General features: G+C 41.0%; 1 protein-coding gene and 1 non-coding gene across 2 annotated transcripts in view; both read right to left on the bottom strand.

Moving 5' to 3' along the window:
- TM9SF4 (transmembrane 9 superfamily member 4) overlaps window positions 1–26,129 on the bottom strand; it is a 52,039-nt gene that overhangs the window by 24,440 nt on the left and 1,470 nt on the right. The window contains 1 exon segment of the mRNA XM_006089397.3: window positions 1,964–2,077. Coding sequence (XP_006089459.1) covers window positions 1,964–2,077 — 114 coding nt within the window.
- On the bottom strand, window positions 3,192–3,326 carry LOC111826204. Its single transcript, XR_002829486.1, has one exon. It is a non-coding gene; the product is annotated as a small nucleolar RNA SNORA5 (small nucleolar RNA).

Genomic DNA, 26,129 nt, shown 5'->3' with positions numbered 1-26,129 from the left:
TGGTCTCTGCTTCCAGTTTCTTGATCCCATTAAGCTGCTTGTAATTGATGCCCCAAATGAGCATGATGTGTAGCAATTTGAAATGTTGATAATACCTAAAATTTGGTGGCAAACTAAGGGACATGTACATGAGAGCAAGTCATGTGGACAGCCCTTTGTGACTTTCTTATCTTCTGCTTCTCCTTTTGAACACTGGGATGCTCAGGACATAATAAAAATGTCATTTTCACACAATCTCACTGCTTGCTTTTGCTCAGAGCAGTAAAGATGTGGTTCATATCAACATGGCAACGAAGCAAGAAATATACATTTATTTTAGAAGCAGAATTTATTGTAACTTTGTAAGTTCTGCTAGTTCTGTTTTATAGGATCATTAAGAATCTAAAGGATGACTCAAAAATTTCAAATACACATTATTTTGTCTATGGGGGACTGATGGAGGTGTGAGAATGCTAAGTATTCTATACTGTCAACACTGCACAGAAAAAAAAGACTAAGAAAAACAGACCAAAGTATTAAGAATGTTTATTTGGGTGATGATAGCGGGGAGTCTGGTTGGGGGGGGGGGGCGGGGGGCTCGTACAAGGTTACACCCATTCCCTGGTAGCAGTCTGTATCCAATGACTGGCCCATTGAGGGGTTTGGAGAGCTGGTTCTCTTGCCTCAATTTGGACCAACTTAGAAGGACCAGCCATTCCAGTTCCAGTGCTTCCCACATGCCTCAGTTGTACCATAGCTCAACGTTCCCTCTGCCCAGCCCACTTCCCTCACTCCCACCAAATGCTGATCCTGAGAGTCTCCCCAGTACATCTCCTGCACCAAATCTCCACCTTACAGTTTGTTTCCTAGGAAACCAGATCCAAGAAGATCCACCACCAACCCTCAGCCCTGCTTGGGGCTCTGAGAATGCCACCAAGAGTCCACTGTTTTAGAGACATAATCAAGGTGTCAACCTGCCCACTGCCCTTGGTCAACCATTTTTTAAGTGATTCCCTTCCACTCTCCACCCTACCACAGTTGACTGACACTCAGATCGGCATCCAGCCTGAAAATGTGAGGTAGCCCAGTTGGAAAGCCTCTCTCTGGATCCTGACTTAGGGCAATACTTCTCAAATCCTAATTGTTCACATACCAACTTGCCCTATCTACTTACCTCTTATTCTACTATTGCATCTGACTCATTTTTCAGTAAATACATTTAAGAAGCAAACATTATATATAAGTATTAAAAACAGAAAATCAACGATAGCCATGAAACCATGAGTTGAAATACTAGCTATGTTTTCTAATATATGTTAAAAGAAAAATTATTAAAATATATTTGTCAACCACTTAAAATCATCTCGTATACCACCACTCAGACATGCAGTACACATTTTGGAGATACTGAACTGGAGAAGCCAGCTAGTGGCAGAAGCTAACATTGAAAAAACAGAGGTCACAATAGGCTGTGTATGTACAGATGATATAAGTTAGGCAGGAAAAGCTGGTAAGAGAGGAGATGGAGCAGATAAAAGAGGGAAGGTAGAGATGTCATAGAAGAGGCAGATTGAGAGAGACAGACACAGGGAAAAATGGAGGGGGGCAGAGAGAGAGAGAGAGGCAGAGTTCCTAACTGGCACTGTTTTTTTTTTTTTTTTAAATATATTTTATTGATTTTTTACGGAGAGGAAGGGAGAGGGATAGAGAGTTAGAAACATCAATGAGAGAGAAACATCGACCAGCTGCCTCCTGCACACTCCCTACTGGGGATGTGCCCGCAACCAAGGTACATGCCCTTGACCGGAATCGAACCTGGGACCTTTCAGTCCGCTGGCCGACACTCTATCCACTGAGCCAAACCGGCCAGGGCCTGGCACTGGTCTTTGTTCTCTGCAACTACAGGAGGGATAAGACCAGCTCACCATGGTCTTCAACCACACTGCCCAGCACAGAGGCTCCAATGGTCTAGGAACACACTTACCTTGATTTCTACAGGGTCGTTCTGGTGGAAGTTGATTGGCGCGACCCCAGGGACATAGAAGGCTCTTGTTCCACACATGAAGGAGAGAAGCAGCAGGGACCATGGCAACCAAACCTGCTTGGAAAAAGAGAGGCCTAGATTGGAATGAGGGAAAGAAGTGAACATTTCTCTGGGGCAGACCTCATAGTAGGTTTATGTCTACTTTAACTGACCCAGTCCCGTCCCTACTCTGGGAAGCCTGAGATGCTACCTCTTACATGCCCCCAAGAGTACTACAAGGAATCAATTTTGCACTTCCAAAAACGAGCAATAAAATAAATGAAGTAATAATTAACATGGGCAAAAGGGAAGACTAATACAGGAGCTACATTTCCCCACTTCTGGATCAATATTCTTTTTAAAAAATATGTTTTTAATTTATTTTAGAGAGGGAGAAAGGGAGAAAGGGAGAGAGAGAGAAACATAGATGTGAAAGAAAAGCACTGATTGGCTGCCTCCCATTTGTACCTTGACCTGGATGGAACTCGCAATCTGGCACGTGCCCTGACTGGGAATTGAACTGGTGACATTTCGGTGCACAGGATGACATCCAACCAACTGAGCCACACCGGCCAGGGCTGGATCAATGTTCTTTTAACCATTTTATATTATATCACTCTCCTGTAGAGCTAGCAGGGAATAAAGCTCCAGTGTTCCATTAATTCCTATTTCTCTATATAGTAACAGGCTCACTTTGTCAGGAGGCTCCTCCGATACCAACATATTTTCCTATAAGCCTTCTTCAAAGTTGTACTGACCTCATCACCTCCCACTCTCCTCCTTCTCAGCTCTAGCTACACTGGCCTTCTTGTCTCCTGACAGCAAGCCCTTCTCCACACCTCAGGGCATCACCTTTACTGTTCCCTCTGACAGAATGCCCTTCCCACAGATATCTGCATGGCTCGTCTCATTCCTATTTCCAGTGCCGGCACAAAGTAGGCACTCAGTAAATAATCTGCATGCAGGATAGTCATCTGGGAATCAAAGGCAAGAAAGATCAATTACTGGTCTCGGTCTCAAGAAATTCATCCCATCAAAGCATGGCTTTCCCTTCACTAATACCATCCTTTTCTCCCTTAAGGAACTAGAGCTTCATGATACTCTCTCTGCATGGTCTGAACAAGGAACTCTTGTCATCTATACCTCGATCACCAACTCAATATTTCTTTTTATTTATTTTTCTTGGTGTCGGTGTCTGTAACCAAATTTATCCCTGAGGCCCAGCAAAGGGGATCAGGGCCCATGAGTCACAGTGTTTCTATGGCAGCCTTTTGGGCCAGTGTCTGCCATGGATGGGGCAGGCACCGAATTTGACATGGCTGCAGGCCAACTCAATCTTGGTTTTGCATTTGCTTTCTCTCTCCACCCGTTACTGCAGCAGCATTTCAGACCTTCATTTCAGACATTGGCCACAGCCTCCTGATCACCTTGCCTTGGCAGCTGCTCCACCCTTCAAGTTACGCTCCCCTCCCCCATGCTGGTTATTCTTTCTGAAACTTAGGAATCAGAATCACTCAGAAGACTTGCCAAACATTTAGGCTGGCCTGCATTTTCACCAGGAGCACAATGGTAGAAAAAATGGCTTTAAAAGTTTAAGTTTTGCCCTGGCTGGTTTGGTTGAGTGGATAGAGTGTTTGCCTGCGGATTGAAGGATTCTGGGTTTGGTTCCGGTCAAGGGCACATGCCCGGGTTGCCAACTCGATCCCCAGTGGGAAGAGTGCAGGAGGCAGCCCATCGGTGATTCTCTCTCATCATTGATGTTTCTATCTCTTTCTCCCTCTCCGCTCTACTCTGAAATAAACAAAAATATGTTTTAAAAATGTTTAAGGTTTTGAGCTCAGTATACTTTTTTACAGATACACAGGTTGATCAAAGTCTTAAAAACAATATATTCACAGAATGTTTTCCCCAGGATTTGTTTTGAACATTTATAAGTATCTGCCAGCTAGTGTTCACTATAAAATATGAAATAGTTTGATCCCCAAAACAACAGTGAAAAATGGATAAAAGAGTTGCATCGTATTTGGTAATTAGAAAGTCTGTGGAATTAGGGATGAGAGGAGGAAAATCTTTAAAGGAAACGGCAAAACTAGAAGGAAGAAAATTGCCTAACAGGGCAGGATTCTGTATAGAAAGACAGTACTCCCCACCCCCCTCCCTCCCTCCCTCTCTTTCATCTTTCTAAATTAATTTAAATTTCCTCTAATGTTAACATTTGACATAATCATGGGTGAATAAGCTTTTAAAAAATAACTACTTTTTTAAAAGTTTTGAAAAAGTAAAACATATAGTAAATAATTAAAACATTACAATGGGTATACCATGAAAAAGAAATTTTCCTCTCACTTCAGCTCCCCAAAGACAACTGCTCTCACCAGTTCCTTGAAAATCCCTCTACAGCTATCCTCTCTCTATATATATATAGATAGATCATACAGATCACACATACACACACACACACACATATATACTTATATGACTGATTTCAGAGAGAAAGAGGGAGAGAGAGAGAGAGAAACATCAATGATGAGAGAGAATCATTGATCGGCTGCCTCCTGCACGCCCCACATTGCAGATCTAGCCTGCAACCTGGGTACGTGTCCTGACCAGGAATGGAACTGTGACCTCCTGGTTCATAGGTTGATGCTTTGATGCTCAACCACTGAGTCACGCTGGCCTGGTCCTCTACAGATATTCTATGCATGCACAGAGTGAAGAGTTTAGTAGTATGAGTTTGCCTTGAATGCAACAATAAACAGAGTTTTATTCTCTCTTTCTGTGATGACTGTGCGCTGGCTACAGCATCTGATTTCCTCTCGATCAGAGACTTCCTCCATTTGAACAGGGTCCCATCTCTCTGGAACCCTTTACTAGGCCTCACTGGTCAGTCCTTAAAATATGAGTGCTTAGTGTGAGAGAAATAAACCCTGTCCTTTTTTTCCTATAATTCCTTTGTGCTTGAATTCCAGTTCATTAAAATGCAAGGAAGATAAATCCTGGGTTACTAGCATAAACTGTCATCCAAAAGTTGTTTAAAAATAAAAAGAACCCTGAATTTTATTAAAAAGATGCAGAAAACAGACAATCATCACACAAAGATACCATCGATAAACCTCAAATCAATTTACTTAGAAGACCAACAGATGAAAAATGGCAAATCTTATCTAATAAAGAGGGAATATGCAAATTGACCATCACCCCACCACATATAAGGTGGTGCTCACAGCGGAGGGAGGGGGGGTTCCGTAACACAAGATGGCTGCACCCACAGCGGAGGCAGAGTTCCCCTAACGAGCCTTAACAAGCAATCAGCAGGGACCTGAGGCTGCACCCCCCCAACCCCCCCAATCCCTGTGGGGCTTGATGGGGGAACCTCAGGCTGCTCCCCCTGCCCGGCGGGGCTTGACGGGGGACCTCAGGACGTGCCCCCCGCCCCAGCACCAGGCCAGGGGACCTGAGGCTGCGGCCCCTGCCCAGCAGGGCTTGACAGGAGTGGGACTGGCCGGGTCTGGGTCTCGTGTGATTTCGAGACGCATGTGGGTGGGCGGGGACTTGACTCTGGGTCCCATGGTGCACCCCAGACTCTGACAGGAGGAAGATTTTAATATACATTTTACTAATTTTCTTACATCTCTGACACTTCTATTATAGAGAAAGGGAAAATAGCAATATTAAAATATTTCCTCTAATCCCCCTTTAATGTGCACCAATTTCATGCACCAGGTCACTAGTATTTCCATAATATGCTAGAATCTTTGCACCAAGATGACACTGTCATGTTAGACATTAAAATGTCACTGTTTTGATATTCCATATGCTGAAGGGATTATGAACAGGAACACTTCTAGGGGGCAGTTTGGCATTCTATCAAAAGCCCCACAAAAGTGCACTTTTCACGCTGAATTATGGTCACTTAAGTATCTACCATCTCTCCAGCTAATTGCTTGTCTAGCTTTGTTGACAGGGGTACTCAATAAATCCTTATCAAAAAATTAATAAGCACCAACCAACTTCTGATCTATAAAAATATAAAACCATCCATTCACATAAAGGTTAAATAGTATGGTCCTTTTTAAAAATATATATATTTTATTGATTTTTTACAGAGAGGAAGGGAGAGGGATAGAGAGTTAGAAAATCGATGAGAAACATCGGTCAGCTGCCTCCTGCACACCCCCCACTGGGGATGTGCCAGCAACCAAGGTACATGCCCTTGACCAGAATCGACCCTGGGACCCTTCAGTCCGCAGGGATGCTCTATCCACCGAGCCAAACTGGTTAGAGCTAGTATGGTCCTTTTAAAAAAATATATATTTTTATTGATTTCAGAGAGGAAGGGAGAGTAAGAGAGAGATAGAAATATCAATGATGACAGAGAATCATTGATCTGCTGCCTCCTGCATGCCCCCTACTGGGGATCAAGCCTGGAACCCGGGCATATTCCCTTGACAGGAATAGAACCCAGGACCTTTCAGTCCACAAGCTGATGTTCTATCCACTGAGACAAACTAGTCAGGGAAATACTATGGTTCTTTTTGTTTCTTAAAGACTTTTAATTGATTTTTTTCAAAAGATTTTAAATTGGTTCTTAGAGAGAGGAAGGGATAGAGAAAGAGAGAGATAGAAATACTGTTTTGCTTTCATTATATTTATTTGTGGATACTTTGTATTTGCATATTTTCTTTTACAGCTGTGATTTAGAGTTTTCTTTTTTTTTTTTAATTGATTTTTAGAGAGGAAGGGAGAGGGAGAGAGAGGAACACTGATGTGAGAGTGAAACACTGATTGGCTGTTTCCTTCATGCCCCCTACTGGGGATTGAGCCAGAACCCCGCATGTGCCTGACCAGAAATCAAACTGGCAACCTTTTGGTTCAGGGGACGACATCCAACCGAACCACACCAGCCAGGGCTGAATACTATGACCCTCAAGAATTTTTTTTTTTAATTGTCAAATTTAAGTTCTTGACACTTCCCACTATTCCTCCTGTCTAAGGACCTGGCTTAAGAATCCCTGACGAGCCCTGGCCAGCATGGCTCAATGGTAGTGTGTCGACCTATGAACCAGGAGGTCATGGTTCAATTCTGGTCAGAACATATGCCCGTATTGCATTGCGGTCTCCATCCCCAGTGGGGGCGTGCAGGAGGCAGCTGATCAATGATTCTCTCTCATCATTGATGTTTCTATCTCTCTCTTCCTCTCTGAAATTAATAAAAATATATTTTAAAACAAGAATCCCTGAGGATATCTATTACACCTACACCCTATCTGTATGTAAAGAAAAGTGGTTCTCAATGCTGATGCATATTAAAGTAAGCTGGGGAATAAATGGATTAAATTCCCAATCAAAAGGTGTAGAGTGGCTGATTAAATAAAAACACCACACACCAAGATCCAGAGATATGCTGTCTACGAGATTCACTTTAGAACTATCTATAGACACACACAGGTTGAAAGTGAAAGTACATATAGGAAAAATATTCCATGAAAATGGTAACCCAAAGGAAGCAGAGATGGCTATTTATATTAGACAAAATAAACTTTCAGACAAAAACTGCATCTAGAAACAAAGATCATTATATATATATATATATATATATATATATATATATATTGACAAAGGGTCAATTCAATGGGAAGATATAACAACTAAAGATATATATGCACCCAACATCAGAGCATCTAAATATATAAAGTAATTATTGACAGATCTGAAGGGAAAAATTGAAAGCAATACAACAAGAATAGCAATACAACAAGAAAGCAATACAACAATATCCCATGTACAATAATGTATAGAACATCCACTCAGAAAATCAATAAATGGCTGAATTGGAAAAACACTACAAACTAAATGGACCTAACGGATGTAATATAGAACTTCCCACCCAACAGCAGACTATACATTCAAGTGCATGCAGAACATTCTCCACGTCACAAAAGAAGTCTTAAATTTAAGAAGACTGAAATCATTCCTTTTCTGACCACAATGGAATGAAACTAGAAACCAGTAACAGAAAAAAAAGAAAGTCCACAATTATGTGAAAATTAAATAACACACTCTAGAACAGCCATTGAGGTCAAAGAGGAAATCAAAGGAGAATTTTAAAAGTTCCTCAGACAAAAGAAAATGAAAATATAACATACCAAAACATATGGAATGCAATAAAAGCAGTATTTTTTTTAAAATATATATTTTATTGACTTTTTACAGAGAGGAAGGGAGAGGGATAGAGAGTTAGAAACATCGATGAGAGAGAAACATCGATCAGCTGCCTCCTGCACACTCCCCACTGGGGATGTTCCCGCAACCAAGGTACATGCCCTTGACCGGAATCGAACCTGGGACCCTTCAGTCCGCAGGCCGACGCTCTATCCACCGAGCCAAACCGGTTTTGGCAAAAGCAGTATTAATACGGAAATTTATAGTGATAAGTGCCTACATTCCAAAAATATCTGAAAACAAACAAAAAACACAACCTATCTTTACACCTCAAGGAACTAGAACAAACCAAGCCCAAAGTTAGCAGAAGAAAGGAAATAATAAAGATTAAGGCAGAAATAAATAAAAAAGAGAATTTTAAAAATAGAAAAAAAAAAATCAACAGAACCAAGAGTTGGTTTTTTTTAAAAAAGATAAACTCAACAAACACTAAGAAACACTAAGGAAAAAACTAGAAGACTGAAATAAATAGTATCAGAACTGAAATAGGAAACATTACAATAGATGCCTTGGAAATAAGCAGGATCATAAAGTACTATAATGAATAATTAAATGTAAAAAATTGGATAACCTAGAAGAAACAAATACATTTCTAGAGACACACAACCTACCAAAACTGAATCAAGAAGGAATAGAAAGCCTAAACAGACGAATAAAATATAAGAGATTGAGTCAGTAATCAAAAATCTCCCAACAAAGGAAAGTCCAGGAGCAGATGGTTTCACACAGGTGCAGTTTATTAAACATTCAAAGAATTAATACCAATCTTTAAACTCTTCCAAAAAACAGAATAGGGAACACTTACAAACTCATTTTATGAGGCCAGCATCATCCTGATTCCAAAATCAGACAAAGATACCACAAGAAAACAACATGTCAATATCCTTAATGAATATAGATAGAAAAATCCTATACAATAAAAGGGTAATATGCAAATTGACCCTAAGGAGGGGGGGCAGAGACACGACGACAACCGGTTGCTATGACATGCACTGACCACCAGGGGCCAGATGCTCAATGCAGGAGCTGCCCCCTGGTGGTCAGTGTGCTTCCACAGGGGGAGCACTGCTCAGCCAGAAGCTGGCCAGCGCAGCAGTGGTGGTCGGGCTGCCAGAGAGATGTCTGACTGCCAGCTTAGGCTTGGTCCTCTGGGGAGTGGGCCTAAGCCGTTAGTCGGACATCCTCTGAGGGGTCCTGGACTGCGAGAGGATGCAGGCTGTGCAGAGGAATTCCCCTCCCCCCCCACCCAGTGCACGAATTTTAGTGCACCAGGCCTCTGGTCCTCAATAAAATACTAGTAAACCAAATTTAGCAGCACATTAAAAAGATCATACACCAAGATGGAGTGGGCTTTATCACTGGGATGTAAGAATGGCTTACCATATGCAAATCAACTAATGTGAGTGATAAACCACATTAAATGAGAGAAAACTCCCCATATGATCATTTCAATAGATACAGAAAAAGCATTTGACAAAGTTCAACATTCATTCATTATTCAAATTCTCAACAAAATAGGTATAAAAGGAACTTACCTCAACACAATAAAGGTCATATATGAAAAGTACACAGTTAACATTATTATTTCTTTTTTAATTGAATTTATTGGGGTGACACTGGTTAATAATATAAACATTAGTATTTCCCCTCCTAAGAAGAAAGATATCAGAACCCCCCCTTTTTTTTCCCTTTACCTTATCTGATATGTGATTTGAAGCCAGGGCAGAGGATTACAATCTCCTGGGTTATCAAGCCAATTAAATCTAAGAAGTTACCCCAGTTCAATCTTCTTTTTTTTTAACTTTATTTTCTTTATAATTTAATTGCACATGCATATTTTATTTTTTTATTGATTTTTAGAGAGGAAGGAAGAGGAATAGAGAGATAGAAGCATTGATGACAGAGAAACATCATCCGTTCATTGATCAGCTGCCTCCTGCATGCCCCCTCCTGGAGATCAAGCCCTAAATCTGGGCATGTGCCCTTGACTGGAATCCATCTCGGGACCTTTCAGTCCGCAGGCTGATGCTCTATCCATTGAGCCAAACTGGCTAGGGCAGTGATGGCGAACCTTTTGAGCTTGGCGTGTCAGTATTTTGAAAAACCCTAACTTAACTCTGGTGCCGTGTCACATATAGAAATTTTTTGATATTTGCAACCATAGTAAAACAAAGACTTATATTTTTGATATTTATTTTATATATTTAAATGCCATTTAACAAAGAAAAATCAACCAAAAAAATGAGTCGCCTGTCACCTCTGACACGCGTGTCATAGGTTCGCCATCACTGGGCTAGGGTCTACCTTCTTTTGCAACTAGAATCCTCCAATCTTAGCAGATAGACACCACCCTTGGGAACTCAGAGGCTCCCTAAGAGGAATAAAAAGCAAATACTCAAAAGACGTCAATACACTTTTATTCCAAAGTCTCAAACCAATGGAGCAAGTACACACACACACACACACACAAATAAAAAACAAACAAACAAAAAAACAACAGTGAGGATAACTCACCCTGGTGGAAGTCAACACTAAAAAGCAACAGGAAGCCACAGAGTCACTGAGCACCTACAAAGTACAAGGCACTGTGGCAGACATTTTACAAATACTGATTTGTGCCATCCTCACAATTACAGATACCTGGGAATTTTTGTCATCATTTCAGATGATTGCTAGTTAACTCGAGACCCAAAGATAAATAACTTGCCCAAGATCAGAATGTAGAGAAACAGGTGTGCTCTTTTTTGGCAGGTGAGTTGCATTAAATGATGATGAGCATGCAAGGATGATATTGATAACATCTGCAGCTAATATTTACTGAATGCTGACTGTCTGCCAGGCACAGTTCTAGGTTCTTTTCATGCAATAACCCAATTAATTTTCACAACAATCCTGTGAGGTAGAGACTATTATTCTCATTTCACAGATCAGAAAACTGAGGCTCAGAGAGGTGACATAACACTGGCTGAGACAGGTCTACCCAGTACAGAAATTAGTTCACTATTTACTGAGCACCTACTATGTGCCAGGCATTATGCCAGCCTCATAGAATGTATGCCCACTAGTTTTCAGCCAGTTGGGGGACAGGTCATCAGCCAATCACAATACTAGGTTCCAGATGCTATGATGGATTAAGAAGCTAAGGACAGTGTATTGGAGAGGGGTGCAGAGAGCTATCCAAACTGGTAATGAAGAAAATAGACAAAACTGAAATGTAAAAATGTACTAGAAAAAATATAGATATGCTTTTTAAAAAATCCAGGAGCTATAAAATAAAAAGGTATGTAGGAAGGAAGAAAATGAAAAAATATAAACACCATAGAAAAAGAAAAAGACAATTCGGATAAAAATATTTACCACACTCCTGAAAAGGACTAATTTCTTCAATATACCAAGAGCTCACACAAAACGATGAAGGACAAATAACCCAAAAGAACATAAATAGGCAGTTTTTAAAAAGTGCTCTCTCTCTAGATATTTATTTTATTAACACAAAAAAGGGAGGTAAAACTATTATTAAAGGATTGCCAACATAAGTTATTAAGTAGAAAAAAGTAAGATGCACAGCAGTATATGAAGAGCATAATCTCATTTGTCTAAATAATTTTTTAAAGCATGTACTAAAGCCAGAAAAAGACATCACAAGAAAAGGAAACTATAAATGAATATTGTTCATGAACACAGATTTAAAAATCCTTAAAAGAAGATTAGCAAATTAAATCCAACAATATATAAAAAGTGACAAAGTGAGGTTTATCCCAGGAATGCAAGGTTGGCTTAATCCATTAATGTAATATAGCATATAAATAGAAAAAGGACGAAACCACATAATTATCACAACTGATGCAGAAACAGCACTTGAAAAAATCCAACACACATTTGTAATAAAAAATCAACAAACTAGGAATAGAAAGGACTTCCTCAATCAGAAAAAGGGCAGCTATGAAAAACACAGCCAACATCACACTTGATGGTGAGAGACTGAATGCTTCCCCCTAAGATGAGGAAGAGAACAAGGATGTCCACTCTTGCCATTCTATTCAACATTGCTTATAAATGCAACTAATGTGTACTAAAGCAAATAATTAATTAAAGACATCCGATTAAAAAGAAGTAAAAGTGCTCTCTCTATAAATATTTATTTTATTATTATTTTTTATTGGTTTCAGAGAAATTAGAAACATCAATGATGAGAGAGAATCATCAATTGGCTGCCTCCTCCACGCCGCCCACTGGGGATTGAGTCCACAACCCGGGCATGTGCCCTGACCGGGAATCAAACCCTGACCTCCTGGTTCATATGTTGACACTCAATGACTGAGTCACACCGCCTAGGCGAAGTAAAGGTGCTTTTATCTGCAGATTACATATATCTAAAAAAGCCTAAGGAATTACTAGAACTAATAAGCTGAGCAAGGTTATAGACTACAAGAGCAACATATATAAATTAATGTATTTCTACATACTAACAAACAATAAAAAAATAAAAAACAAGAAAATAGTTCCATTTATAATAGTTTCAAAAAGAATGAAATATTTAGAAATAAAATTTTTAAAATATATTTTATTGATTTTTCACAGAGAGGAAGGGAGAGGGATAGAGAGTTAGAAACATCAATCAGCTGCCTCCTGCACACCCTTTAATGGGGATGTGCCCCCAACCAAGGTACATGCCCTTGACCAGAATCGAACCTGGGATCTTTCAGTCTGCAGGCTGACGCTCTATCCACTGAGCCAAACCGGTTAGGGCTAGAAATAAAAATTTTTAAAGTACTTGTATACTGAAAATTACAAAATATTCCGAAGAGAAATGAAAGAGAGACGTCCTACTTTCAAGGATTGGAAGAGTCAATATTGTTAGGATAGCAATTCTCCCCAAACTGATCTTCAATGCAATCCCTATCAAAATCCCAGCCGGCTTTTTTGTAGAAACTGACAAGTTGACTCTAAAATTTATATGTAAATTCAAAGAACCCAGAACATCCAAAACAACTTTAAAAAAGAACAAAATTTGAGGATTCAAACTTCCCAATTTCTAAGCTTATTATAAAAGTTACTAAGGGCCCAGTGCACGAATTTGTACACCTTGAAAGGAACTGTGGGCCACGAGGCTGCGGTGGGCACAAGGGCGGGTCTCGGCCCATCCTCCATGCCCCCGCCCGGCCCCTCCAGCAGTGGTCCTCACCCCCCCAACCCTCCCCCCACCCTCATCCCCTATCTGCAGGCAGCCCTGCTCCTGCCGCTGCCGCCCCTCCCACATGCTGACAGTGCCAGCCCCACTCACATCCACTGACGGTGCGAAACGATTGGGGCCGTGTGGAGTGATTGGGGCCGGCGCTGGCCGTGGGTACGAGTGGCAGCTGCCAGCCCCAGTCACCCCTCAGGAGCAGGGGGCAGTGGAGAAGCCCTCAGGGGTGATTGGGGCCAGCAGCCGTTGTTCGCACCCGCTGATGGCACCGAGCAATCAGGACTGGTGCCAGGCGCTGGCAGCGGGTGCGAGCAGGGCTGGCGCTGGCAGCACATGCAAGTGCCAGGTGGGACCGTGGTGTGTGGCAGCAAAGAATTTTCAGTAACCACCAGAGGCTCGCTCCAATGACAGCAACCAGTGCCCCACCTTGGTCTGGCGTTCCTGCTCACCTGCTCCAACATCCCGCTGTGGCTGCCACCCGCCATGTTCCACGTGCACCCCCTGGTGGTCAGCGCACATCATAGCAACTAGTTGTTTCACTGTTCGGTCTATTTGCATATTAGGGTTTTATATAGATAGACTAGAGGCCCAGTGCACAAAATTTGTGCACTCGGGGGGGGGGGGGGGGTTTCCTCAGCTTGGCCTGTGCCCTCTCGCAGTCTGGGACCCCTCAGAGGATGTCCACCTTCTGGCTTAGGCCCGCTCTCCAGGAGATTGGGTCTAAGCTGACAGTCAGACATCCCTCTGGCAGCCCGGCAGCCCTCGGGGGATGTCCACTTGCCAGCAGGGAGCAGGCCTAGCTGCAGTCAGACATCCTTAGTGCTGCTGAGGAGGCAGGAGAGGCTTCCACCACCACCGCTGTACTGGCAGCTGTCAGCCTGGCTTGTGGCTGAGCAGAGCTCCCCCTGTGGGAGCACACTGACCACCAGGGGACAGCTCCTGCATTGAGCATCTGCCCCCTGATGGTCAGTGTGTGTCATAGTGACCAGTCATTCTGCTGTTAGGGTCAATTTGCATATTACCCTTTTATTATATAGGATAGTAATCAAGACAGTATGGTAAGGATAACCATAAAGATCAAGGGAACAAAATTGAAAGTCCAGAAATAAACCTTTACATGTAAAGTAAATTGACTTTCAACAAAGTTGCCAAGGCAATTCAATAGGGAAAGGATAGTCTTTTAACAAATAGTGCTTGGACAACTAGTAGCCATATGCAAAAGGAACCTCATACCATAAACAAAAATTAACTCAAAATGAATCATAGACCTAGATAGAAGAGCTAAAACTATAACATTTCTAGAAGAAAAGCTAGGAGAAAATATTTGTGACCTTGGGTTAGGTAAAGATGTCTTAGATACACCACCAAAAGCACAAACTACATTTTGAAAATGGATTTCACCAAATTTTAACACTTTACAATTCAAAAGATATTAAGAAAATGAAAGGACACAGATTAGGAGGGGAAAAAAAACACCTTTGTAAATCATATATCTGATAGGGGACTTGTATCGAGAATATATAAAAAAAACCTCTTACAACTTAGTAATAAGAAGGCTAACAATCCAATTTTAAAATGGGCAAAAGATTTGTACAGACATTTCACCAAAGATATAGGAATGGCTAATAAGCACATAAGATGTTAAGAATCATTTGTCATAAGGGAAACGCAAACCAAAACCACAATGAGGTATCACTGCACACCCTCTAGAATGGCTAACCTCAGAAACACAGACAATAACAAGTGTGAACGAAGATGTGGAGAAACTGAACCCTCACATATCGGTGGGAATGTAAAATGGTATAGCCACTTTGGAAAGTTTGGCAGTATCTTTAAAATGTTAGATAGAAATTACCACACTATGCAGCAATTCCAATCTTAGGCATTTATCCAAGAGAGAAGGAAATAAATATATGTCCGTACAAAGACTTGTACATGAATGTTCCTAACAGCTTTGATCATAATAGTCCAAAATTAGAAACAATCTGAACACCCATCAATTGGTGAATAGCTAAACAAAATATAGTGTAGTCATAGAATGGAATACTATCTACTTATATAAAACCCTGGGTGTAACATCACGTCCAGAAGCTCGACTAACCGGAAGGAAGGAAGGCAGTCCTGCAGGGGTCGTCTTGGAAACAGCTGCAACCTCCCCCAGCTGTTTCCCCGGAGGACGAGGTTTCAGGCAGGAACCCACCCTTGGAGCAGAGGGTGGAAGTACTGAGTCCGGCCTTCAAACCGAACCCTGACAGTAGGGAGGAGGCAGCCCCATTCCTCACAGAATCTGCTGTTGGATAGCTTGCTGTCAGTGGCCTGCCAGCCAGGAACCCCATTCACCTGCACCCCGGACCCTGACAGAAGGAAAGAGGGAGCCCCATTCCTCACAGAATCGACACATGGCCAACTTGCTGTCAGGGGCCTGCCAGCTAGGAATCCTATTCACCTGCACATCTATATAAAGTTTTAATACATTATATTAGAGGTCGTGGTGGTACTGTTTTACCCACAGCGTCTACAGGAATTGCTGCAAATTTACTTCTCAGTGGAAGCACCTTTCATTCCCAATATAAATTACCGATTCCATTAAATGAAACTTCAATTTCTAGACTCAATATAAAGAGTGAAGTTGGCCCAACTTCTCATTATTGATGAATGCACCATGGCATCCAGTCATGCTATAAACGCCATAGACAGATTACTAAGAGAAATTATGAGTCTGAATGTTGTATTTGGTGGGAAAGTTCTCCTTCTTGGAGGGGATTTTTGACAATGTCTCAGTATTGTACCACATGCTATGTGATCGGCAATAGTACAAACGAGTTTAAAGTACTGCAATGTTTGGGGATGTTTCAGAAAGTTGTCTCTTACAACAAATATGAGATCAGAGGATTCTGCTTATAGTGAATGGTTAGTAAAACTTGGAGATGGCAAACTTGATAGCAGTTTTCATTTAGGAATGGATATTATTGAAATCCCCTGTGAAATGATTTGTAATAGATCTATTATTGAAGCTACCTTTGGAAATACTATATCTATAGATAATATTAAAAATATATCAAAACGTGCAATTCTTTGTCCAAAAATGAGCATGTTAAAAATTAAATGAAGAAATTCTGGATATACTCGATGGAGATTTTCACACATATTTGAGTGATGATTCCATTGATTCCACAGATGATGCTGAAAAGGAAAATTTTCCCATCGAATTTCTTAATAGTATTACTCCTTCGGGAATGCTGTGTCATAAATTAAAATTGAAAGTGGGTGCAATCATCATGCTATTGAGAAATCTCAATAGTAAATGGGGTCTTTGTAATGGTACCAGATTTATTATCAAAAGATTACGACCTAACATTATCGAAGCTGAAGTATTAACAGGATCTGCAGAGGGAGAGGTTGTTCTGATTCCAAGAGTTAATTTGTCCCCATCTGACACTGGCCTCCCATTTAAATTGATTCGATGACAGTTTCCCATGATGCCAGCATTTGTGATGACTATTAATAAATCACAAGGACAAACTCTAGACAGAGTAGGAATATTCCTACCTGAACCCATTTTTGGACATGGTCAGTTATTATGTTGCTTTCTCTCAAGTTTGAAGAGCATGTGACGTTACAGTTAAAGTTCTAAATACTTCATCATAAGGGAAATTAGTCAAGCACTCTGAAAGTGTTTTCACTCTTAATGTGGTGTACAGGGAGATATTAGAATAAGTTTAATCACTTTATCAGTCATTGTTTGCATCACTGTTGTTTTTATATCATGTTTTTGTTGTTTTCATATCATGTTTTTGTTGTTTTTATATCATGCCTCTGTTGTTATATCCTTTTGTTACTGTTTATTTATTAATAAATTTATATATTATTTTCATATACATTTTACTAATTTCCTTTCATCTCTCACACTTCTATTATAGAGAAAGAGCAAATAGCAATATTAAAATATCTCCGCTAATTAATTCCCTTTTAATGTGCATGAATTTCATGCACCGGGCTACTAGTTCAGCAATAAAAAGGAGTAAACTACCAGCCTGGCTGGTTTGGCTCAGTGGATAGAGTTTGACCTGAGGAATGAAGGGTCCCAGGTTCGATTCCAGTCAAGAGCACATGCCTGGGTTGTGGGCTCGATCACCAGTGGGGGGAGTGCAGGAGGCAGCCAACCAATGATTCTCTCTCATCATTGATGTTTCTCTCTCTCCCTCTCCTTTCCTCTCTGAAATCAATAAAAATATATTTAAAAACTAAAAATATATTTTAAAACAAAAAGAATCGATTATAAAAGTAAATTTAGATAATATATTTTTAAAAAAGGAGTAAACTCCCAACTCATGTTACAACACGATGACCCTCAAAAACATTATGCTAAGTAAAAGCCAGGTGCAAAGTCTGTATGTTGTATGATTCTACTTATGTGAAATGTCTAGAAAAGGCAAATCTATACACAGAAAGTAGATCAGTGGTTGGCTGGTTGTGGGAACAGAGATTGACTTCAAGTTTCAATCCTTTGACTGTGAGGAAACTGGTTGAGGAGATAATAAAAATGTTCTAAAAGTTTGTGTCATTGTTATGATGGCTGTACAAGTCTACATATTTACTAAAAATCATTGTACTGTAAATTTATGGTATTAAAAATGATACCTTCATAACCCTGAAGGGGGGAAAAAAAACAGCCAAGGGATGTATAGATGAAACAAGTTTGGCAATATAATGGTAATGGTGAAGTTGAGTAATGGGTTGTGAGGGTTCATCATACCATTTCTTCTACTTTTGTGTATGTTAGAAATTTTTTATAGTAAATTTTTAAAAATAGGCTCTTTTTTGCATAAAAATGTTCTGGAGAAAAATTTGTAAAGATTTTTTTAAGTTGACTTTAGAGAGGGAGAGAGAGAGAAACATCAATGTGAGAGCCTCCCCTACTCCATACTCTCCCCTCCACTGGGAATTAAGCAGGCAACCCTTGGTGCATGGGTTTACACCCAACCAACTAAGGCACACTGACCAAGGCTGAGAGAAATTTTTTTTTAATCAAAACTATTTTAAATACTAACTTTTTGCCATATACATGAGTCACCCATATTCAAAATAAATACATTTACATTTTAAGGTGAAGGAAATGGGTTGCCTCTGAAAATACTTGGGCAAGCACTTCTGAAGATATACAGAAAATGGGAGTTATAAAGTAAGAACAATGCAGAGGGGATTCTGTAACCAGGTGTGTGGGTAACCATCCCAGATCAGGAATTCTTAACCTCAGGTAGGGTGTTGCAAAACCCTCTGAGAATCTTATAAAACCTGCAGAGTCTGCTCCCAGGAAACACGCTACAAAATGCAGAATCTGATGTACAATTCCAGAAGGATTACGGACTGAGAAGTTCCTGGTACTAGATACCATTTCAATTTTTGTAATTCTTTTTTTTTTTTTAATGAGTGAAAGCAGTTTTATTACACAAAAGTTCCCTGGGAGGGGACCCAAGTGGGTTCCCCAACTTTTGTAATTCTTTACCTCTGCAGCCCTGACAGCCTGACTGATGATGTTTAACCCACAGCTCTGTTCTGTAAGGAACTTAGGGAGTAGCAAAGTACCTGCTTCTTGGGAAATTTCATTGCATTTTCCTTTTATTTTTAATTGATCACCACAGGAATTCTCATGTGAGATTCAGTCTGAAAAGTCAATTAAGTATTTAAGCAAACATCTTCTGTATGTTCAGAGTCCTGAAAGGAGCGGGAATCCTAAGAGATGTGAACCAGCCAATTCAATGTTATTTGCTTTATTTGGTTTCCATGTCACGAGATGGCAAAGGTAGCATGTCAAGGAACAAGGTGATGGTAATCTAGAAGCCGTTTGTGCTGTAACCTAACACCCCACCACTAGCAAAGATATGGGTGACCTGAAAAGCTATAGCTTAAGAGACCCAAAAACCAAGGTTTTTGCCTTCCTTATCTATTTTACTTCTGGGAGGCAGGCATGCAAAAAAACCTCTCCCAAACACTCCAGTGAAGGACTGCTAGGACTAAAGAGTACCCCTCACTCCCTCAAATTTGCAGCACCCAGTTTGAAAGGTGTGAACAATTAACTTCTTTCAAAGAAAATAGGAAGTTTCCCCTGAGAACTGAAAATTATTTCATTCACTCATTTCTCTGTGGCCAGAAGTTAACTTTTCTTTTCTGGAGCCCTCTCTGTCTTGCAGTCTTCTTTCCTATCATCTAGCAATACAGTCTGGCCGATTTGAACAGCTTTTCTAGTTCCCATTCCATGCCTTTCCTGCTACAAAAGCAACACCTTCCTTAACAGTAAGCTAGACTCTTCTTTTTTCTTCTCAAAGATAGTCACCATTTTACGGTCACTCGGTAATTGCTCCCCAGAATAAGGGAAAAAAACACAAAGAAAAAGGCTTTGGGGTACAGTATGCCAACAGTTAACTGAAATCAATTACCCAATTGGCTAAAGCTCCCTAAGAACTCAACAACACACACAGGATGGTTAATGACAGCTAAAGAACACTTACCAAGCAGTCCCATGGAGCTAAAGAACTCACAGAGAAAAACAACAACAACAAAATCAAACAAACCAGAATCAAATTAGCCATGGGAGACTGAAAATGTAGCCTTTATTTCAGAGCCCACAGACACAGAGTAGCTGTGAACAGATACATAAAAAGACTCAAAACTGTTTCTTGGGGTAGGGAAAAATCTGCAGCAGGCTGTGGAAATCCAATGAAACAAATGACTACCCTGACCCAGCAACCGACACCACACCTAAACCTTGAGGCCAGAAAGTACAGAAATAAAACTTAAGAAATGCATTGACCTTCCTTCTCTGCCTTGAGTATTTATAAAAGAAACTCTTGGTCCAAGCAACAGGCTTACATGGCTCACCTCTGAAAGACTTCAAATCTTGAAATGGAAAAGCTACAGAAAGCTCTCTTTGTGCTAGGCACTTTCACGTTTCATTTAATCATCACAACGACCCTTTCGAGGAAAGAATTATCCTTACTTTAAAAATAAGGAAACTCCTAGCAGGTTTGAACCCCGGCCAGGGCACATACAAGAATCAATCAATGAATGCATAAATAAGAGGAACAAATCAATGTGTCAATCAATGAATGCATAAATAAGAGGAACAAATCAATGTGTTCTCTCTCTCTCTCTCTCTCTCTCTCCCCCTTTTCCCCCTCTCTCTAAAACTCAATCAATCAATAAAATTGTTTAAAAAGTAAGAAAACTGATTCAATATGGGAAGATGAAAAAGTTCTGAAGCTGGATGATGGTGATGGTTGCACAACAGTTGAAGGTACTTAATGGCATTGAACTGTACACACAAAACAGTTAAAATGGTAAATTTTATGTGATGTATATTTTACAATTAAAAAATGTGTTTTTTTTTTTAAAAAAAAAGGTAACTGAGGTTTAAAGAAGCAAAGTTTGCCAAAGTCATAAAGTCAATCAGACTCAAATTCTAGCCCAGGTCCTAGACCAAGCCTTAGTCTCCTCTGTAAAATGGACTTTTGTAAGGATTAGATTAAACAATGAATGGGGATATGGTGAATTAACAGACATGTATTATGTGAGTAGAAAGTTTTCCCTAGAAGTCAGGTAATGGGATTACCACAAACTTTTAATAGCGTGTGAATCAGAATGTCAGAGTAGGAAAAACTTCATATAAAGACCAAGCATTAAGTCCAAACCTTAATTTCACAGGACATTTGGGGGTTGCAAATTTAACCACTTAGAAGGGTCATAGAAGTGACCTAAATGGTGAAGCTGCTCAGGAGTAAGATGACAAAATTGAGAAAATGATAAACTAGGACCTGCATGGGGAATGCTCCTGATGGGGAATTTCGGCCCAAATTTTCAAGAGAAATGAAAATCGAGAATTGTGAAATCTCCCAATCATTAAACATTGGCAACTTGAAAAATATTAAATACTATGCCAGCATACCCAACTCCCCTAGGTAAGTCCATGTGAAGATGTGGTCCACAGATTGCCAATTTATAGTGTCTGATCTACTTTAAGTAGAAACCGAGGCCCAAAGATGTTAAGGGCACCCAGACTTTCTTCTAAACAGGCTTAAGAATTCAGTTCCACCCTAGCTGGTTTGGCTCAGTGGATAGAGCCTCGGCCTGCAGACTGAAGGGTCCCAGGTTCGATTCCAGTCAAGGGCACATGCCTGGGTTGGGGGCTCCATCCCCAGGAGTTGGGCATGAGGGAGGCAGCCGATCAATGATTCTCTCTCATTGATGATGTTTCTATCTCTCTCTCCCTCTCTCTTCCTCTCTGAAATTAATAAAATTGTATTTTTTAAAATATATATATATTTATTTAAAAAAAGAAATTCAGTTCCAACTTGCAATTTGATTTTTTTATAAAATTTTTTTTATTGAAGTATAGTTGGTATATAATCTTATATTGGCTATATTAGTTTCAGGTGCGTAGTGATTCGATATTTTTATACCTTACAATGTGATCACCCCAATCAATAAGTCTAGTAACTGCTAGTAGCACTTAGCATTCCTTCTGAATATAAAACCTTGGGATCCCAAACCCTGGGAGGTCTGTCAATTTAATGCTCAGGCATAGGTGAGACATCATGTTAGGAAGGCAGAGAAGGAAGCAATGAAAAGGAATGAAAAAGAAGTCCTTGGTGTCCTTAACCATGCCCCATTTGGGAAACACTACTGTCAGCAAATGGGTCAGAGATCAAAGCAGGTATGGGGGTGGTAGGTGGCTCCTATCACTGTCTGCGGCCAGATGGCACTGCTCATCTTGGGTCCTTCCCACACTCCTGCCAGTGCCAGAGATCAAAACTCAACCTTCTCCAGCATTCTGTGACCTGCATCTTTAATGCCAAGATCAAAGGGGAACTTTTATCCAAGCTGTAAAAGGGAAACCAAGAGGCAACTTAATGCTATCTCTGCCTCCTCAGTACTTCCTGAGGGGATTAAGGGCACTCCTTTAAAAGGATTCCTCAGAGAAACACATTTGAACCAAGGCCTGGTGCCTGCACCAGCTCCAAGGGCACAGTGGCTCCTGCAGAATATGTGCCAGTGGAGCAACTCAAGATCAGACAGACAACACGACCAAATGACAAGTGCTTGGAAAGACCACAGAAACTATGATCACAGGGGAAAAATCCATCTGATTATAGGTATACCAGAGGTATAGATGCATGAAATTCATGCACAGGTAAGGTCCCTAGGCCTGGCCAGTGATCAGGGCCAGGGCCTTCCTTCGCTCTGCACCACCCCCTGGTGGTCAGCGCCCATCATAGTGAGTGATCAAACTCCTGGTCTCCTGGTCGAACTCCAGAGGGGACACTTTGCATATTAGCCTTTTATATATAGAGAGAGAGAGACTGGCAAAAGTCACCTTAAATCCAAGTATTCTAAACCACAAAATTTTCAACCTGGAATTCAGAAAGCATCAAGTCCAAACCCATATGTAGAAACAAACCAATAAAGCCAAAGTGATTTCCACCCAGGCCACACAGTGGATCAGTGGCAGTGTTAGGACTAAGCATAGGCTGCTGACTCCTGTTCTGTGCTCCTTCCTCAATGCCCACCCCACATGTGAGGCCCAGAGGAGACAGCAATTTCCCACACATGGGACTGGTGGCAGAGTCTACCCCTCCTGCCCAATTCCACTACTAGATACAAATCCAAGAAAACAGAAAACACAAAAACTAGCACACTTATGTTCACAGCAATGTTATTCATAATAGCCAAAAAGTGGAAACAACCCTAATACACATCAATGGATAAATAAAAGGATAAAAAGAATGTGGTCTAGCCATACAATGAAATATTATTTGGCTATAAAAAGAAATGAAATACTGCCTTAGCCAGTTTGGTTCAGTGGATGGAGCGCAGGCTTGCAGACCGAAGGGTCCCGGGTTCGATTCCAGTCAAGGGCATGTACCTCGGTTGCAGGCTCCTCTCTGGGCCGGGGCCCTGGTCAGAGCTCGTGCAGGAGTCAACCAAACGATGTGTTTCTCTCACATCAATGTTTCTCTCTGTCTTTCCCTCTCTCTTCCACTCTCTCTAAATCAATGGAAAAATATCCTCAGATGAGGATTTAAAAAAAGAGAAATGGAATAAAGTACTAATAAATGCTTCAACATTAATTACCTTTTGAAAACATTATGCTATGTTTTTTAAAAAAGCCAGATACTAGCCCTGACTGGTTTGGCTCAGTGGATAGAGTGCCGGCCTGCGGACTGAAGGGTCCCGGGTTTGATTTCCCAATCAAAGGCACATGCCCAGATTGTGGGCTCAATCTTTAGTAGGGGACCTGCAGGAGGCAGCCAATCAATGGTTCTCTCTCTCTCTCTTTTTTTTTTTAAATATTTTATTGATTTTTTACAGAGCGGAAGGGAGATGGAGAAGGATAGAGAGTCAGAAACATTGATGAGTGAGAAACATCGATCAGCTGCCTCCTGCACACTCCCTACTGGGGATATGCCTGCAACCAAGGTACATGCCCTTGGCCGGAATCGAACCTGGGACCTTTCAGTCCACAGACCGATGCTCTATCCACTGAGCCAAACCGGTTAGGGCAATGGTTCTCTCTCATCGTTGATGTTTCTATCTCTCTCTCCCTTCCTCTCTGAAATCAATAAAAATATATTTTTAAAAAAAGCCAGATACTAAACACCACATAGTGTATGATTTCATTTATATAGAATAACCAGAATAGGCAAATCTATACAGATAGAAAGTAAATTAGTGGTTGTGGAGAACAGGGGAGGGGTTGTGTGGGAAGTGACTGCTAATGGGGTTTTTTGGGTGATGAAAATGTTCTAGAAGATAGTGGTAAAGGTTGCACAACTTTGTGAATCTACTAAAAACCACCAAACTGTAGACTTTAAAAGGGCAAATTTTATGGTAAATGAATAATATCCAATAAAAAAGGAAAAAGATAAAACCCAAAACAGCATGAACAATGACATATGTGAGAGTACACAGAATTTTATTCTCCAAATGGAGGTTTCTAGGCTCCTGAGATACCTACAAATGTACTCAATGGACATTTCACAAGTTCCACCATAATAACGTTCCCAAAAGCAGATTCCATATGCTCAATATTTCCATAAAGAGTGAGATGAGCCTGCCTCTCACCTCAGACCCAGCTAGCTCACCTTGGCATCCTGTAACTTTAGAGTCTAAACCAGCCGTGGGCAAACTACAGCCCGTGGGCTGGATCCGGCCTGTTTGAAATGAATAAAACTAAAAAAAAAAAAAAAAAAAGACCGTACCCTTTTATGTAATGATGTTTACTTTGAATTTATATTAGTTCACACAAACACTCCATCCATGCTTTTGTTCTGGCCCTCCGGTCCAGTTTAAGAACCCACTGTGGCCCTCGAGTCAAAAAGTTTGCCCACCCCTGGCTCTAAACCCAGGGCAGGAGGAAGGCAGGAACACCAGAGAGAACTTCAGTTTATACCAACCATCCCCTATGGTGGGAGAACTCTTGTCCTGCAGGTTCAAGAAACACCCAATGTGCTAACACACAACTGGGAGGTGGTAGCCTCCTTGAGGAAGAAGAGCCATTCACTTCAAAAAGGGGGGAAAAGGCCATAAATACTACCACGTCAAACTTGCACCTACAACCCTAACCTCCAAAACAAAGGAACAAGCCTGTTCCCACGGTCACTGACTCCACCAGCTCAGTTCCTCTTTGGCTGTACGACTTGCCTCCGAAACCCACACACCCCAAAGCAGATCCACTCGCTTATGTCCCCAATGGTTGTGAAACACCCTGTGTATAAGAGGGTGTGGGGACTGTTCTGACTCCCCAGTAAGTGCCTGACACAGACCAAACTCAAGTCTATCTGCGACTCCACTTGGCCTATTGCACAGACTCCCTTAACAAACTTACTTCCACCCCTTTTCATTATTGAATCAAACTTGAAGTTTCTCATGTGCACCCTTTGCAATGGCCTCTGTGGGTCGCTGTGTACATTACATCCTCAGTTTCTTTTTTTCTTATTATTAGTATTTTATTGAATTTTTACAGAGAGGAAGGGAGAGGAATAGAGAATTAGAAACATCGATCAGCTGCCTCCTGCGCACTCCCTACTGGGGATGTGCCCGAAACCAAGGTACATGCCCTTGACCGGAATCGAACCTGGAACCCTTGAGTCCGTAGGCCGACGCTCTATCCACTGAGCCAAACCGGTCAGGGCCACCCTCAGTTTCTTTACATCAGTTACTATATTCACAGCACTTAACACTATCTGACATTATCTTGCTCATGTATTTGTTTACTTGTTCTCTCTCTCCTCGGACTAGAAAAGCGCCACAAGGGTGGACCTTGAACCTCTAACTCACAACCACATCCCTAGGCCTGGGCACAGAGCAGGCACACAAATATTTGTTGATTATATAAATGTGTTCCAGAAACATGTATTGCTAACTTACTACCTCTTTAAAACCTCTGAACAGGGCAGGCGTCTCCCATGCAATTCTATAAATGCCACTTTGTTGAACTTTTCCCTATGGCAAGAGAGGGTGTGCCTTTTCCTGTGACGTTCTTACACCATGCTTGATCCGAATGCGGTCCAGGGAAAAAGGGGTTTCAACAGGCCACTTTGGGGGTTTTCCCCACTCGTGATTCAGCCTGAGATTTGACAGCACAAGGCTGAGAAACCTCTTTTACCCGGCCTCTGAGGTTCCAAATAAGGAATCTCTCATTAAACAAAAAGGATAAATTAC

The sequence above is a fragment of the Myotis lucifugus genome, unplaced genomic scaffold (assembly GCF_000147115.1).
Source record: "Myotis lucifugus unplaced genomic scaffold, Myoluc2.0 scaffold_60, whole genome shotgun sequence".
NCBI classification, from domain to species: Eukaryota; Metazoa; Chordata; class Mammalia; order Chiroptera; family Vespertilionidae; genus Myotis; species Myotis lucifugus.
Note: the sequence above shows the minus strand (reverse complement) of the source record. Positions and strands in the feature narration are given on the sequence as shown.